Source organism: Xiphophorus maculatus, chromosome 9, assembly GCF_002775205.1.
Source record: "Xiphophorus maculatus strain JP 163 A chromosome 9, X_maculatus-5.0-male, whole genome shotgun sequence".
In the NCBI taxonomy this organism is placed as follows: domain Eukaryota; kingdom Metazoa; phylum Chordata; class Actinopteri; order Cyprinodontiformes; family Poeciliidae; genus Xiphophorus; species Xiphophorus maculatus.
The window spans coordinates 949194-963736 of NC_036451.1; the positions used below are offsets into that span (position 1 = coordinate 949194).

Genomic DNA, 14543 nt, shown 5'->3' on the forward strand with positions numbered 1-14543 from the left:
AAGTTTCAGACAGCCAGACGCTTATGTGTGGAAGTTATTCCACTTTGATGTCTTATGTCAAATGCTCAGACTTGAGGTTTGACCACACCCACATTATTTTATGTAGGAAAACAATTTTGCTAACTATTGACCTTCAATGCGTCAATACTCTGCTGAGTGATTCTGAAGTCGGCATGTGAAAAGCTGTTGGAGTTTGCTCAGATACAATGTATTTAAAAAAGACAAAATGGTTTCTTTGAAGTAAAATTGCTGACTTCCTGTTGGGTTTGGACCATGGCTCCAAGAGACTTTTGTAAGCCCTGTCAAGTGTACCAAATTGTATAATTGTTAAAGGATGGCTTGGAGCTGATTTTTTTAAAAGATTTCAAGAGGGTGCAAGAAATCTTTTTCTAGCAAATTTGGACTGCATCCAATATTTGAATGCAGTCAAATATTGGATTGCAATTTGATTGATCATAATGAGTTTCATGGATCTCAGCTGAAATATGTGTAATTTGGCACCAAATGTATGTCAACGCCGTCACTTCTAACTTCGTCGTGCTACACCTTCCAAAACTCTTTGCACTTTAAAGCAAGTCAGACCAACTTGTCATTTGTCTCCTGACACAAAATCTTGATTTGCTCAAGGGGTTTGGAGATGGAGCTTTCCAAGAAAAAATTGTGTCTTCTAGTTCTGAGGGGGTAGGGATTAGATGATGTCAGTATATGATATATGATATGATTGTTGGGCATCCCACCTGGATCACTCATACCAAGATTGGTGCAACTTGGCCGTTGTATGCGAAAGTTAGTGTTTTGTTTTGCTTTGGCACGTATGCCAAGTTCTGCGCCTGGCCACAGTACTTAAACATTCTCAAAAACTCACCATTATGATTATTTTTAATGTCCTGTCCATTAATTGCATATTGACCAAAAATAAAACTAATAGCTCAGAATCCCTAGGAGAAGTTCGTTAAAGTTTGAGGTGTGTAAATATAAAAAATGGCCAAAATTTTCCCTTTGACCCAAAATAGTCACCCCCTTAAAATGTGCCCTAAAATTAAGGCACATTTTAGGCCCCCAGATTTGCAATTTCTGGTGGAATAGAATAATAATAAGAATTTCTTCAGATACAATATACCAGTGGTTCTCAAAGTGTGGGACACACACCCTAGGTGGGGTGCAGTGCCATTGCAGGGAGGCGCAGGAAGCGGTATGGATGAATGGAAAAAAATTAAAAAACAGTTGCCCAAAAGTGTTTCACTGTAAAGATGGTTTGTTGTGTGTTTTGTTGCAAAATGAAGTTTGAAATACACTTCAGTCGAGTACAATCAGAATAATAAAGCAATAATCTTACATGTGTACATACATAGCTGCTGCAGTTTAAGTCATACTCAAAAAATTGTTCAAATATATAGCAGACTATATATAATCGGTGTGTATTCCTATGACATCTACCACGTCATCATGACTTGGTGCCTTTGTGTCTCAGGTGTGTTTCGTAGCCTGCAGCAATCCTACAGCATAAGCTCCCAGGACATCCTCCTGGCAATGGATTACTGTGAAGAGTCGCTGCAGGAAATCGACGTCACAGCTTTCCTACAAACCCTCTGTGGTCACATGCGGGTTTTTAGGGAGAGTGGCAAGGCCCAGAGACTGGGAGGAGGTCTAAAACTTTTAAGAAGACCTGCCACCTTTTGTGTTGGAGAGGTTCAGGAGGAGCGAGCAGAGGCATGCAGGTGAGTTCACCCAGTTTGAAATTATAAAGAAAAAAAATGGCAAATGTTTTTGAGATGTCACCAACATTTAAAACATTATCTTTCATGTTAAAAGAACAAAAACTAGTATGTGTGGATTGTAAACTGTCAGCTATGTTTAGTCTAATAATAAGAAACTCAAAGGTTTGATTTAGCTCAGATTTGCAAAGTAATGCAAGAAAAATTTGATTGAAGTTGATATGTCTGTATTAGTGTACAGAACCAAAACAAATGTGGCTTATTAGCACAAACACATCATATTTCGCAAACGAAATTTTTTTTTCGGTGGAGGACTGATATACTCCTAACGGAGCACTTGACTCTCAGACTGCAAGTTTATTGGTGGTTTCTAGAATTTAAAAAATTAGAATAAGAGCCAGATTTGTAAGTTATCAAACACTTTTCCAGTGCAACCAGCTTCCAGTTTTAGTCTGAGTCAGACACCTGTCCACTTTTAAGACTAGATTTAAAACTTTCCCTTTTGAAAAGGCTTATAAGTTAAACTAGGTTATTCTGAGCTATTTCTGTAGTTATGTTCACACAGTCCCAGGCTGCTGGAGGACAAACTGACCACTTTTTCACATTTTCTAGGATCCACCAGTAAACCTGCAGTCTGAGAGTGAAGACATTTATGGAGCTCTGTTTTGCTCCATGTCATTTATGTCCAAGCAACTTGAATATTTCTTTTATCATCAAATCTTTTAAAACACCTTATTGGGGCAGCTGTCTGCGCCTTGGCTCTGCTTCCACCTCACGCTTCATTATACACTGTGCATTGAAAGCTCCCAACATTTCCAAAAAGTTCATTTATGATACTGTTCACTATTCCAAGGTTTCCTCGACCTTTGAACAGAAGCAGGCCAACAACGTCATAAAATCTCCACCACTATTAAAAGTGACCATGGGTTGCTCTTCTATCAATTTATTATCTAATTTACAGCAAAGCCATATTGGGGGATTTCATTTGACTGAAGTAAGAAAGTGTCTCATGGGTCCTAAAACTCTCTATTGGCTGATTTTAATTTTGTTTTTTTGTTTTTTACAATGAGTCTTGGAAATTGTTTAAGTCCCTCACCATTTTGTTCACTGAACATAGTGGAAACATAAACTTGTCTTCTGCCCTCAATACCATGTCATAAATATAGGGTTCCACGACTTTGGGACTTAGTAATCAAAAGTTACAACATACTACATAAGTCAAACAAACTAGAAAAATACCTTCATTGTATTATTTTTATAGGAACTGTGGGTGTAAATAAGTGAAGCAGGCTTAATTGGGGCTAGGGTTAGATTTGAAGGATTTCCTGACATGGGTTTTTTCCTTAACTGAATACTTAAAGATATTCAATGTGAGGTTATGCTACTATAATAAAATATTAATTTATATACACTTTTATCATCAGTAGGTCTGAAATGGAGGATTGTTGTGAAGCTGAATCTAAAGGGAAGGCTTCTCAGTGGATCCTGGATGAGTCCAAACTACCGGCATTCCCTCTGACCCTGCTACGAACACAACCCAATTGTGAAGTATATCCAGATTTGCACAAAATCATTCAGGTATATCTTAAAATTTAAGACAACTGATTGATATTTTTTAATTAGACTTTTTCTTTCAGTCAGAACTTTTTACAATTTTTTTTTATGTCCTTGGGTTTTAGTTATTTTTGTACATCTGAAATAAAGCTATATGGGGCATTTTTCTGACATAACTTCTGGCAGTAAAACTTCTGCTCTCTTTCAAATATTCTCTGCTCTCAAATCTTTGTGCTCATGCTCAGATTCTCTCCTAGCGCATAAAACTTCTCTCTGCACGGATTAACTCTCCGCTCACAAATCTCTCTGCTTGTTTGCAAAGTCGTTTCTGCTCTCTCTCAAAACAAAAAAGTACAGATGTCTGGCATTGTATTGTTCCAGCCAATACATTGAAAGTGTTCTAATGGGCAGTGGGAACCTCTTTGAGGAAACAGACCTCGTTTGTTTTTTTCCTGCTGCTCAGGACAGGCAGGCTGCAGCTGTGTTGCAGAGCTCTGTCGCCATTAAAGTCTCCAACCACACAGACTAAGAGTCACTAAATTTATTATCAGTTATTGTTTTGACAAAAAAGAGAGAAGTCACTAGAGGAGCATGAAAAATTAATAAACATAGCAACAAAGTGGATAAGTTGACAACAGTGCTGCTTCCGATCTGATCACACCCTCACCCATCCCATCTGCTCATCTTCACTTAGCCGTGTCTCTTGACTCCCCCAGGTTTGCTGGAATTTTTCCAGCAAACGTGGAAAAATTCATGTAGCATTTGCCATGAGCAGAGTTTAGCTTTTAAAGACTAGTCACATGCTTTCAAAACAATGTTTGTTGATTTGTTTTCATCAGTTTAATGGCTTTCTATTAATAACTACTAATGACCTAGGTTTTTTCAAATATGACCCAGAGACGCATTTGAATTTTAGGCAAAAATGATTTAGCTTAACTTTACTAAACTAAAGTGACAATAAAACCAACTATTAAGTCACCATTATGAACTTTAAAGTTGGAAGACACTTAATAAAATCTAAAGAACATACCCCTCTTTAAATAATGTTTCCAAGGCACAACTGGAAATGTGAATTTACATATAATACACAGTAATATCCAAATGTAACCCAGTAAGTTTGTTACTCACGACGTCAAGGAGAGGGAAAAAGACGTTGGAGGCCTCTTAGAAAAAAATGAGAGCATTGAAATTTCCAAAGGAAAACATTGAGACCATAGCAATTCATTGAAGGAAAACATTACACTTTTTGTTTTGAGACAGAGAGAAAGAGAATTCACAAGTGAGCAGAGAGGTTTGCGAGCAGAGAGGTAGTCCGTGCAGAGAGACGTTTTGCGTGTGAGCAGTAAATTTGAGCATGAGCACAAATATTGGAGAGCAGAAGTTTTGAATGCAAGTATTACACATTTGGAGAATAGAGATAAAATCCTGCTTTCAAACCAAAAATATAAGCACAAGTGGTGTTACAAGTTCTGAGAACAAAGAAATGAAATCCTGCTTGCAAACTGAAAATGTGTGCTCTCAACTTATGACAGTAAAATACCTCCATAGAGCTGAAAGAAATTCAAAAAAGTATGGTATGATAACTAGTGTATGATAACTAGTCCTAGTGTTGACATGTTTTCACTGAAGTCTTATTATTTTGATTAGAAAATGATAGACTTGACTTGTCTTCCTTAAACTAGAACTAGAGCAAAATAAAAAGGCAATCCCTAATCTCCAGCTACTATGTTTAATCTGATTTTACAGACCCATTTTCTCTTCTTTATTGCGAATAATCCACAGTACCCATCATCCTTGAGTTTCTTCCCTTTTCTTATGATTGTGGCAACAGTTGGTCTGTTTGCTAGTTGTCCTCTAGCTAGTAACAGTACATCTGGAGCCAGGCTTCGAAGTGTGAACCGAGTAAAAAGGACAGTATGTCCGATGAAGCCCCACTTTGATGCTTGTGTTGTCTTTCTGAGAACCACACGACTAACAAATGATGCCTCGCATTACACTGTGAAAAAAAAAGTCACTGTAGAATTTACAGTAACTTACTGGCAGCAGGGTTGCCAGCAAGTTAATGTAATTTTTACGGTAAAGAAATTACAGTAACTTTACAGTAACCTTACTGTAATTTTTTTAACAGTAGCCTTGCTGTAATTCTATTACACTTTTACTGTAATTTTATTAGTTTTACTGTAATTTTATTGCAGTTTAACCATAATTTTTATTACTATAGTACTGTAATTTGATTAGTGTTACTGTAATTTCTTTAAAATAGCACAGTAATTATATAAAATGGTTACTGTGATTTCATTGCATTTTTATCATAATAAAATTACAGTAGTCCTGTCGTAGAATTACAAAACGTTGTCATTTTACAGTAGTTCATGAAACTGCATACTTTGCTAGCTTTTAAGTTTAAATGTGAACTTGCAACTTAATTTACCAAACTCTCAAAAAATTATTTAATTTTCTAATTTATAAAAATATATATATATTTTTAAAATTGCTTTATTTTATTGTCAATGTAAATCTGACAAACTGAAGCAAAACAAAAATGTTTATTTACTAATTTATTTTAAAAATAATATGTTGCAGCAGCAATATTTGCTTGTTACATAGAAGTCAAAGTCATTTTACCATTTTAGAAGTTCCACTGGTTCATGAAGGAGGAGAATGGAGACACACAGGTTCACCTTTGTCCTAGTGTTTAGCATAAGTCGTCCTGTTGGTTTTGATATTACTTTTCCGTTTGCAGCTTTTGTTTTGCTTTCTGGGTTGAGGCTTATGAATCGCTTAAAAGCAGATGCACTGTAACAAATGGCTGTAAAAACTACAGCATGAAAATACAGTAAGGTAGCTGGGTTTTGAAAATGCAGCTCTTCGCTGTGATCTGAAATGCGTATGGAAAGTATATGGGACGCGATTGGACCGCTGGATCACTTGCTGAAATTTACATCTGTACTGTAAATTTTTAATATACAGTTGCATTGTGGGATATTTACCGGTTGGAGGCAAACGTTCACAGGCTAGATGGCGTGGCCAACAATGACTTTCACCGGGTAAGTACTTTTTAAAAAACATTGTATTGCAGTTTTGTGTTTGTGTACGAAAATATATTTGGTTATATTGAGCTACTCTCGCTTGTTTGCTAAAGCTAACTTCGGTTATTTCTCAGCTAGCATTATGTGCAACAAAAATGCTTTCTAGTTCAGTTCACCTAGAATATGCAGATGGCTATAATCGGAGGGTTAATTAGTTCACAGCAACACGTTACACACGGGGAGCTACGAACAGCGAAATACTTTTTCTGTGACTGCAGACAGCAACAAGAGTTGAACAGTTTCAACTTTCTTGTGTTGGGTCTTTAGCCAACGTTGTGCACATCTAGTTTATTAGCCCACAATTTCACGTTCACGAATTACACTGGTCTTTGCCGGCTGGATGAGGACAATATAGTGCCACTATCTATCAGTTGGCTCCTGACGGATGGTTAGCTTTAGCAAACAAGCGAGAGTGGCTCAATATAGCCACATAAAATATATTTTCTTACACAAACAAACACAAAACTGCAATACAATGTTTTTTAAAAAGTACTTACCTGGTGAAAGTCATTGTTGGCCCGCCCTCCAGCCTGTGAACGTTCACCTCCAGCAGGTAAAAATCCCACAATGCAACTGTGCATTAAAAATTTACAGTACAGCTGTAAATTTCCGCACAAGATCCAGCGGTTCAATGACGTTCCATATACTTTCCATACGCATTTCAGATCACAGTAAAGAGCTGTATTTTCAAAACCCAGCTACCTTACTGTATTTTCATGCTGTAGTTTTTACAGCCATTTGTTACAGTGTGCATTAGACACGTCACTGCTTCGTTTTGCATGTCGGTTTTCTGAACAAAAGTGAAATGAACTGTGGTTTCTCGTGTGTTTTTTTTTTAGGTAGTTTGGTGGCACATCAGCAGACAAAGTAGTTAGCATTTGAGAAGTATATTTTTGATTAGCAGTACTTAAAATGGAGCCAACAAAAGACAAACCTCTCCTGTCGAAGAGGATCAGAAGCAGAAGTTCCAGAAAGAGATAATTTAGAAGAATTCTTGTTTTTCAGAAAGTCACAAGCACCACATGCCAAAGACTCTAAAACAAAATCTAAATCTATTGTCAAATCAGTCCATGACATAAAAGAAAGCTCAACTTACATACTAGTAGGATTACATTAGGCTCAAATCATTTTAATTACTAAATAATTGAGTAGGTTCAATAGACCCTAATATAAAGTGGGTTTCACAAAACTTTCTTGTGACATTGCATACACTGTTCTAATATTTTGAAGCATGATTTATTTAAGTGAGAAGACTGTCACAGGTTCAGTGAAGAGGGACGTTTCTAAATTAGAGTTTAAAACAAAATGAGTGTAATATTCATTTGACAATGAATATAAAAGACTGGAAAACTGACAATCTTCAGACATGTTTGATTTGAGACAATAAAATGTTTTTTTTTTTTTAAATGTTCTTACAGTGGTGGTTTTTCATATGAGCTTTATGAGCAACTGCCCATGTAGCCCCCCATCAGAAAGGGCTGGGGCACACAAGAACTAGAAAGTTAAACATCCTGTCAGTTGTATCCTGAACAAGTTTGCTACTAATTGTAGGCATGTGTAATGGAGTACGTTTCCTACAGTTGCCTACAGTGTAGACTCACTGAGTACTGTGAGTCTACATTACCTGCTTTGTGCTACAAAAACAAAACAAAAATCAAACAATTGCTTGCGTTTTAATTGGTTAGAGTGCAGCAGGAGGGACTTGTAATAAACTGCATAAATATTTATATTTCAAGCTTAGTAAGCTAGGTACAGCGCCAGAGTGGGATTAATTTGATCAAATCTTTGAATTGATTGACAGCACTAGTTACAATGCAATATCTCTGATGACGAGCAGAGAAGATTTTCTTGTTTTTTCTTGTTTTTGTCAAGTTTTTTCTACTGCTGAAGGATCCTCAGGATGACACTCTTATGAGTTATGTTAGCTGATAGACTTGAGTCATTTCTCATAATTAAGATCTTTATCTACTTGAATCAGTTTCTAATGAGCTTCCAAGAACTTCAAGATAAATTTCACCTAAATAAAAATTAATTCTTTAGATACCTCCAAGTCAACAGCTTTACATCAACAAAACAATTTTGTGAAAAAAACATAATTAAATCAAAAATATGTGAGATAAAATAAGAGATTGTATAAATATTCAGCCCATTTAATGTGATTGACCTTAAACAGAGGCCCAGCCAGCAGAGCTAGTGCTAGTAGTCTCACAATCTCTGGGATGGAGATCACCTGACTGCTGTGAGAGTGTCTCACTTATTTTAAATTAAATTTCACATTTTAAATTGTCATAATTTTGAAGAAATTAATTTTCACTTTGAAATTGTAGGGGTTTCTTTGTCAAAAAGTATAATTTTATTAATTACGATTGATTTGTAAAAGCAGTAGAAATGATGGTGTACTTTTACAGTCACTGTACTGTATCTTCAGTTTTGCAATGTGTAAGGAACAATCAATTGTCATCCAGATTTCAAAATAATCTTTTTAACAGGACAAGTTTCTGATGATCCTGTCACAGTATTTCAAAAGTGTACCATCAAACCCATACTACTACTTCTATTTCCCTCTGTCATCCAAGAAAGAGGTAAGTTTTCTTTTTCATGTCATCATTGAAAATTTAGTCTTGTAAACAGTGAAATGAGAAACTAAGCTGCTTCTGAACGCAACATACTGTTGAAACTAGATATTTACATATAGCTAATAAAATGATGCATACATTTTTTTCTTACTGCCTGAAGTTAAATCAGACCAAACAACTTTTGCTCTAGCTTAATTAAAATTACTAAAATTATTATTTTATTAATTATTTTGCTACACCCAATATCTTGGCGAGAGCAATTTTTACAGATTTATTTGTATTTCTTCTTTGGAAGTTGATATACATTTGGTCAATATCATGTCTTAAAATATATGACTTGGATCAAACCTTTCCGGTTTCCTTCCACAATCTTCTGATAGGTTAACTGGCACATTTGAGTTAATTGTAGTCATACCTGTATTTTAAAACAACACCTGAAGCCCACTACTTTCTTGTTTGACACGATGGGAAGGCCAAAAGAAATTAACCAAGATGTCAAACTGGGGAACAATTTACCAATGCTTGAAGGTGCTGCATTCATATGTTCAAACAATTTTATGCAAGTGTAGACATGATGGGAATTTCCAACCATTATACCGCACAGGAAGGAGATGGGTTAATGTATTTCTGTCCAATCTGTGTAGATTGACCCCAGAACAAAAGCCTAGTGTAGATGTTAGCTGAAGCTGGTAAGGCAGTGTAGTTATTTAGTGAAACGGTCCTGTTCAGATATGGGTGAGGAAAAAATATTTTCTTCAAAAGAAACATAAAAAGCCAGATTGCATTTTGCAAATGCACACAGGAACAAAGGCTTTCATTTGTGGTGACATCTCCTGTGCTCTGATGAAACTACAGTGGAACTGTTTGGGCCATAATGACAATTGATACATTTGGAGGAAAAACAGGGATGGTTGTTACCATCCTTACTGTGAAGTATGGGAGTCCCAGCGCCATCTTGTGTTGCTGTTTTGCCTAAGGAGGATCTGGTAGACTTCATAAAATGCATATCGTTCTAAGGAAAGAACATTAATTATGTAGAAATGTTGAAGCAACATCTAAGGATGTCAGCCAGGAAGTAAAAGCTTGGCTACAGATTGGTCTTCCAAATGGACCATAGCCCTAAGCATACAGTCAATCTGTTTCTAAAGTGGCTTAAGGACAACTTAAGCCACTTTAAGTTAGCCATCACAGGCCACCATAGGGCTTTGTGATGGCCTGATGCTAGGCCATCACAAATATCTGGCAAATATCTGGTTTCAACTGTGATAGATATTATGAATAGAGTTTACGTAGATGAGTAAAACCAATATTTATTAGCAGCTTTATTTGAAATAAAACAAAACAAATCCAGACCTACCATTGGGTACTCCACTGGATCCAACAAGATGACCATTTTTGTTGTGAATTCTATACTCAGGTGGAGTCTGAGGATGATGAGACTGAAAGACAACCTAATGAAGAGCTGGTTTCAGAGACAGAGCCTACAAGTGAAGATGGTGAGGATTCCTTAGGACAGTGTTTAGGAATCATCAGTGTTTTTCAGTGAATTTTTTAAAATGTCTGCATGTTAGGACATTTCATTGTTGTTTTTAAAAATATTTTAGCCTTTTTCATGTAGACAGGCAGTTTCTATTTAGCTGTTCTTGATTCTATGGGGATGGTAGTAATTAGACATTGACATGATTTGTGAAATTGAACTCTACCTTTATAAGCATATGTTTATGACAGTTCATTCGTGTTAAACATTGATCAAGGAACGTCAAATGCTGTGGAAGAAATGGTTACTTTCCCAGAGCACTATCTGTATATTTTTTTGCTTCAGAGAATATGCCGGGTTGTTGTCTGATGGAGAGTGACACAGACCTGGTGGTTGAGTATGAGGACCATGTAGGCACCAGCTCACAGGAAGAGGGTGAAGAATGCTCCCAATCCGACTCCAATACTGTCAACCATGACCAAGACTCCTTCAGCATCCTGGATGGAGAGTCTCTCCTAGAGGCTGAGGGGCCGCAGCTGGACATGCCACCACTGTTTCTTCACGTCACTTGTTCTGTCAACATGAACAGCAGCCATGGTTCTATGCCTATTCAGACTCTTCCCACATGCCTTGGTGAGCATAGATCTGCTATCACAGTCTATTGATATAGGAATAGAGTGATTAGACTTAAGTTTTTAGAAGACACAAAAATGAGGATAAGAGAATATACCCACTTTTTTTAATTATCACTATTAGAATTATTTCTTATTAGGTGAATATGTAACAAGACATGAACATATTACAGTTATTAACTTTAGCTAACCCTAATAAGAGCAGTATTACATGTTTGTAGATTATAGGGTGGACTTATGTTTACAAAACACTCAGCTTCTAATTTTAGTACTGCCAAGGTTAAGTTTTTTTTCACAGGAAAGAAAAAAAGACTGTATTTACTTCTTTTTTTTTTACCAAGACATAATGTGGTTGAATCTTTTAGAGTCATTAGTTTTTTATACACTGAACAAAAATATAAACGCCCCATGTCAAATATAAGAGTTTTACGAACATTTGGGTTACGCAATATATAGAGAAACTCAAGCTATATTTTCAGTAATTACTGATCTTCATATCAGCATTGATAACATTGTGGTTCGGCCATTTGTAGCGGATTGACAGTGCTTTGAACATGATAGGGGTCATGTTGAGGAATTTGATTTTGACCAAGTTGGCTTCCCGTATGCGGCTATGGACAGTCTGAGGTGTGATGCATCTGTTGTGCAGACCAATAGTCTCATCAGCTGTGTGTGTCACTATCCATAGCCGATCCCACAGATGGACGAGCCGGATGCGGCCATCTTGTGCTGGAGTGGTCACACATGGCCGACAAAGATGAGGTTGATTTGTAGTAGTGCCAGTCTGTTGGGACATTGAGCCGTGCAGCTACTGCTCTGGTGGACGTCCCTGCATCCAACATGCCAAAGGCACGCTCCCACATAACTGGCGACATCTGAGGCATTATGACTTGTGGCAAAATTTGACATTTTTGGGTGGCCTTTTATTGTCCCCAGTCCAAGGATTGTCCAGTTGTTGCTCATTTTGTCTGATCACCCAGTGGACATGCCCCAGACATAAACTGAGTAAAAAAACAGCTCACTGAGTAATGCTCACTGACAGCATGTTGGGTTAAAAATTATACACAAGTCAAGAGAAATATTACTTTTGTATAATAAAATGTCAGCAAATGCTCATTTACAGTTGTAAACACATGGCAACAATATTTGACATGGGGCGTTTATATTTTTGTTCAGTATATTTAATGCCCAGATCTGATCATCATTATTTCAGTTTTTAAGATGATAGTACTCAGCTGGAAAGTTTAAAATGTGGCGGCTTTTCTTACACTTCTCAACTTGAATGCTGTCCTTTCAGGTGAGGTTATCTCCTGTCTGGATAACGTGGAGACATTACAGTCTGTTGATCTGACTGAACTTTCAGTAACTCTGGATGTGTTTGTGCTGACTCTGCCCCTGGAAATTGAATTCATGGCTGATTACCATCATAACAGGTCAGTGGAAGAGAGCAAAAGCCTGTATTTTTCAAGAGCTAGGAAACATTTATTACCCATGAAAGCTGGCATATTTTTTTACAGATACCTTCTCTCAATATATATATATATATATATATATATATATATATATATATATATATATATATATATATATATATATATATATATATATATGCTGGCTGGATAGCTCAATAGATAAGGCATCGGTATATCACCCGAGAGGGCGGGGTTCAAATCCAGTCTGGGTCCCTACGCAAGACCCTTCAAGCTACTGCCTACCTCATACCATGAGAGACACAAAAATGCATAACATGCCGGCTCAGACGTCGCCCGGCCAAGCAAGGTCTGCGTCAGGTGTTGGGGAACCAGAGCACCTTGATGACAAATGGGCTACTGGAACAAGACGGAAATGGGCGAGAGATGAAAATGTGGATCTGTTGGAATGCTACTACTCAAGTAACCCTAATCAGAGAGGTTACATGCAAAGACTGGTGAAGGAATGGTTACTTCGACATCCCCAGTCAACACTAAGCGCTAAACAACTAGTAGCTCAGTGTTCCAACATCCGCAAACGGCAACTGCTATCACAACTTGAGATTGACGAGATACAACACAAATGCTACGGCAAAAAGGAGGAACCTGGATGTCAGAACTGTGGGGACTTAACTACAAGTCCCCACCCAGTCAGGGGATACACGGCCCCATTGAGCGAATCAGAGCTGAACGAGACGCTGCTGACCTGACAGAGAAAATCATGACCCGAATGACAACCAGACCTCCTCCCAATTACAACGGCTGAGTGAAGTACCATCAGAGATCATTGAGAATGTGAATGCAGCAATCCCTACCAACACCATAACAGAAACCAATGAGCTGATCTACAACTCAATAGATAAGGCATCGATTAAAGACGATTAGAGGAGGGAAGTGAGCCAATTGTCAGAGCTCCACAAGGGTACAATGAAAAGAGTACTGAAGAGACTGAACAATACTGGAAAGGGAGGCGTCCCACAACAGCAATGCACAGTGGTTCATATGGGAAAGGGAGGCGTCCCACAACAGCAATGCACAGTGGTTGATCTCTCTACGAGAGGACCATAATAACCTCCCTGAGCAAGCCTTGGTAACCATCACTGTGACAGATGTCCAAGAAAGAGTCTCAGGTATGATCCATGCCTACTGGCTAAAGAAACTCACTGCCCTCCATGAGCGACTGGCAGGCCAAATGAACCAGCTGCTACAAAGTGGGACTCACCCTCAATGGACAACTGAAGGGCGGACAATCCTAATCCAGAAGAATCCATCAAAGGGTCCAGTCCCACCCAACTACCGACCAATAACCTGCCTCTCCACAACATGGAAGCTCATGTCAGGCATCATAGCGGCCAGATAAGCAAACACATGGATAAACACATGAGCACGGCACAGAAAGGTATCGGTGTAAATAGAGGAGCCAAACACCAACTCCTCGTAGACCGCACCACAAGCAAATGGCAACCTCGATGAGATCACAAGGAAAGGAGCCACAATGGCAAGAACAAAATCCGTGCGATAAACAGCTATGCCCTGCCAGTAATCAGATACCCTGCTGGAATAATTAGCTGGCCAAAGGAGGAGATAAAAGCCACGGATATTAAGACTAGAAAACTACTAACAATGCATGGAGGGTTCCATCCCAAATCCAGCACCCTGAGACTGTACAGAGGACTAGTGAGTGTGAGAACCACAATCCAGGACGAAACAACTAAGATCCATAAATACATCAGGGACAAAGCCTCAACAGACAATGTGCTCAGTGAATATCTCAGACAACAGGGAACGGAGGTTGAGGTGCCAGAGACCCTAACCCTAACCCTAACCCTTACCCCATGATGGGAGGTTGAGGTGCCAGAGATACCATCATGGGAGGATGTACCACCAGCAAATAACCCAAGTGGCTGATATCAGTAAATCCTACCAATGGCTGGAAAAAGCTGGACTCAAGGACAGCACAGAGGCCCTCATCCTGGCCGCCCAGGAACAGGCCCTAAACACCAGAGCAATAGAGGCCCAGATCTACCACAC

General features: G+C 38.1%; 1 protein-coding gene across 8 annotated transcripts in view; it reads left to right on the forward strand.

Moving 5' to 3' along the window:
• The window catches only part of szt2 (SZT2, KICSTOR complex subunit), a 182570-nt gene that overhangs the window by 92122 nt on the left and 75905 nt on the right, over positions 1-14543 (forward strand). For 7 of the 8 annotated variants that reach the window (XM_023339641.1, XM_023339646.1, XM_023339644.1 and 4 more), the window contains 6 exons: positions 1472-1718; positions 3140-3293; positions 8848-8940; positions 10352-10430; positions 10757-11044; positions 12341-12476. In XM_023339641.1, the coding sequence (XP_023195409.1) occupies positions 1472-1718; positions 3140-3293; positions 8848-8940; positions 10352-10430; positions 10757-11044; positions 12341-12476 (997 nt within the window). The remainder of the gene's footprint in view (positions 1-1471; positions 1719-3139; positions 3294-8847; positions 8941-10351; positions 10431-10756; positions 11045-12340; positions 12477-14543) is intronic. The other variant, XM_023339642.1, reaches the window with a different exon arrangement.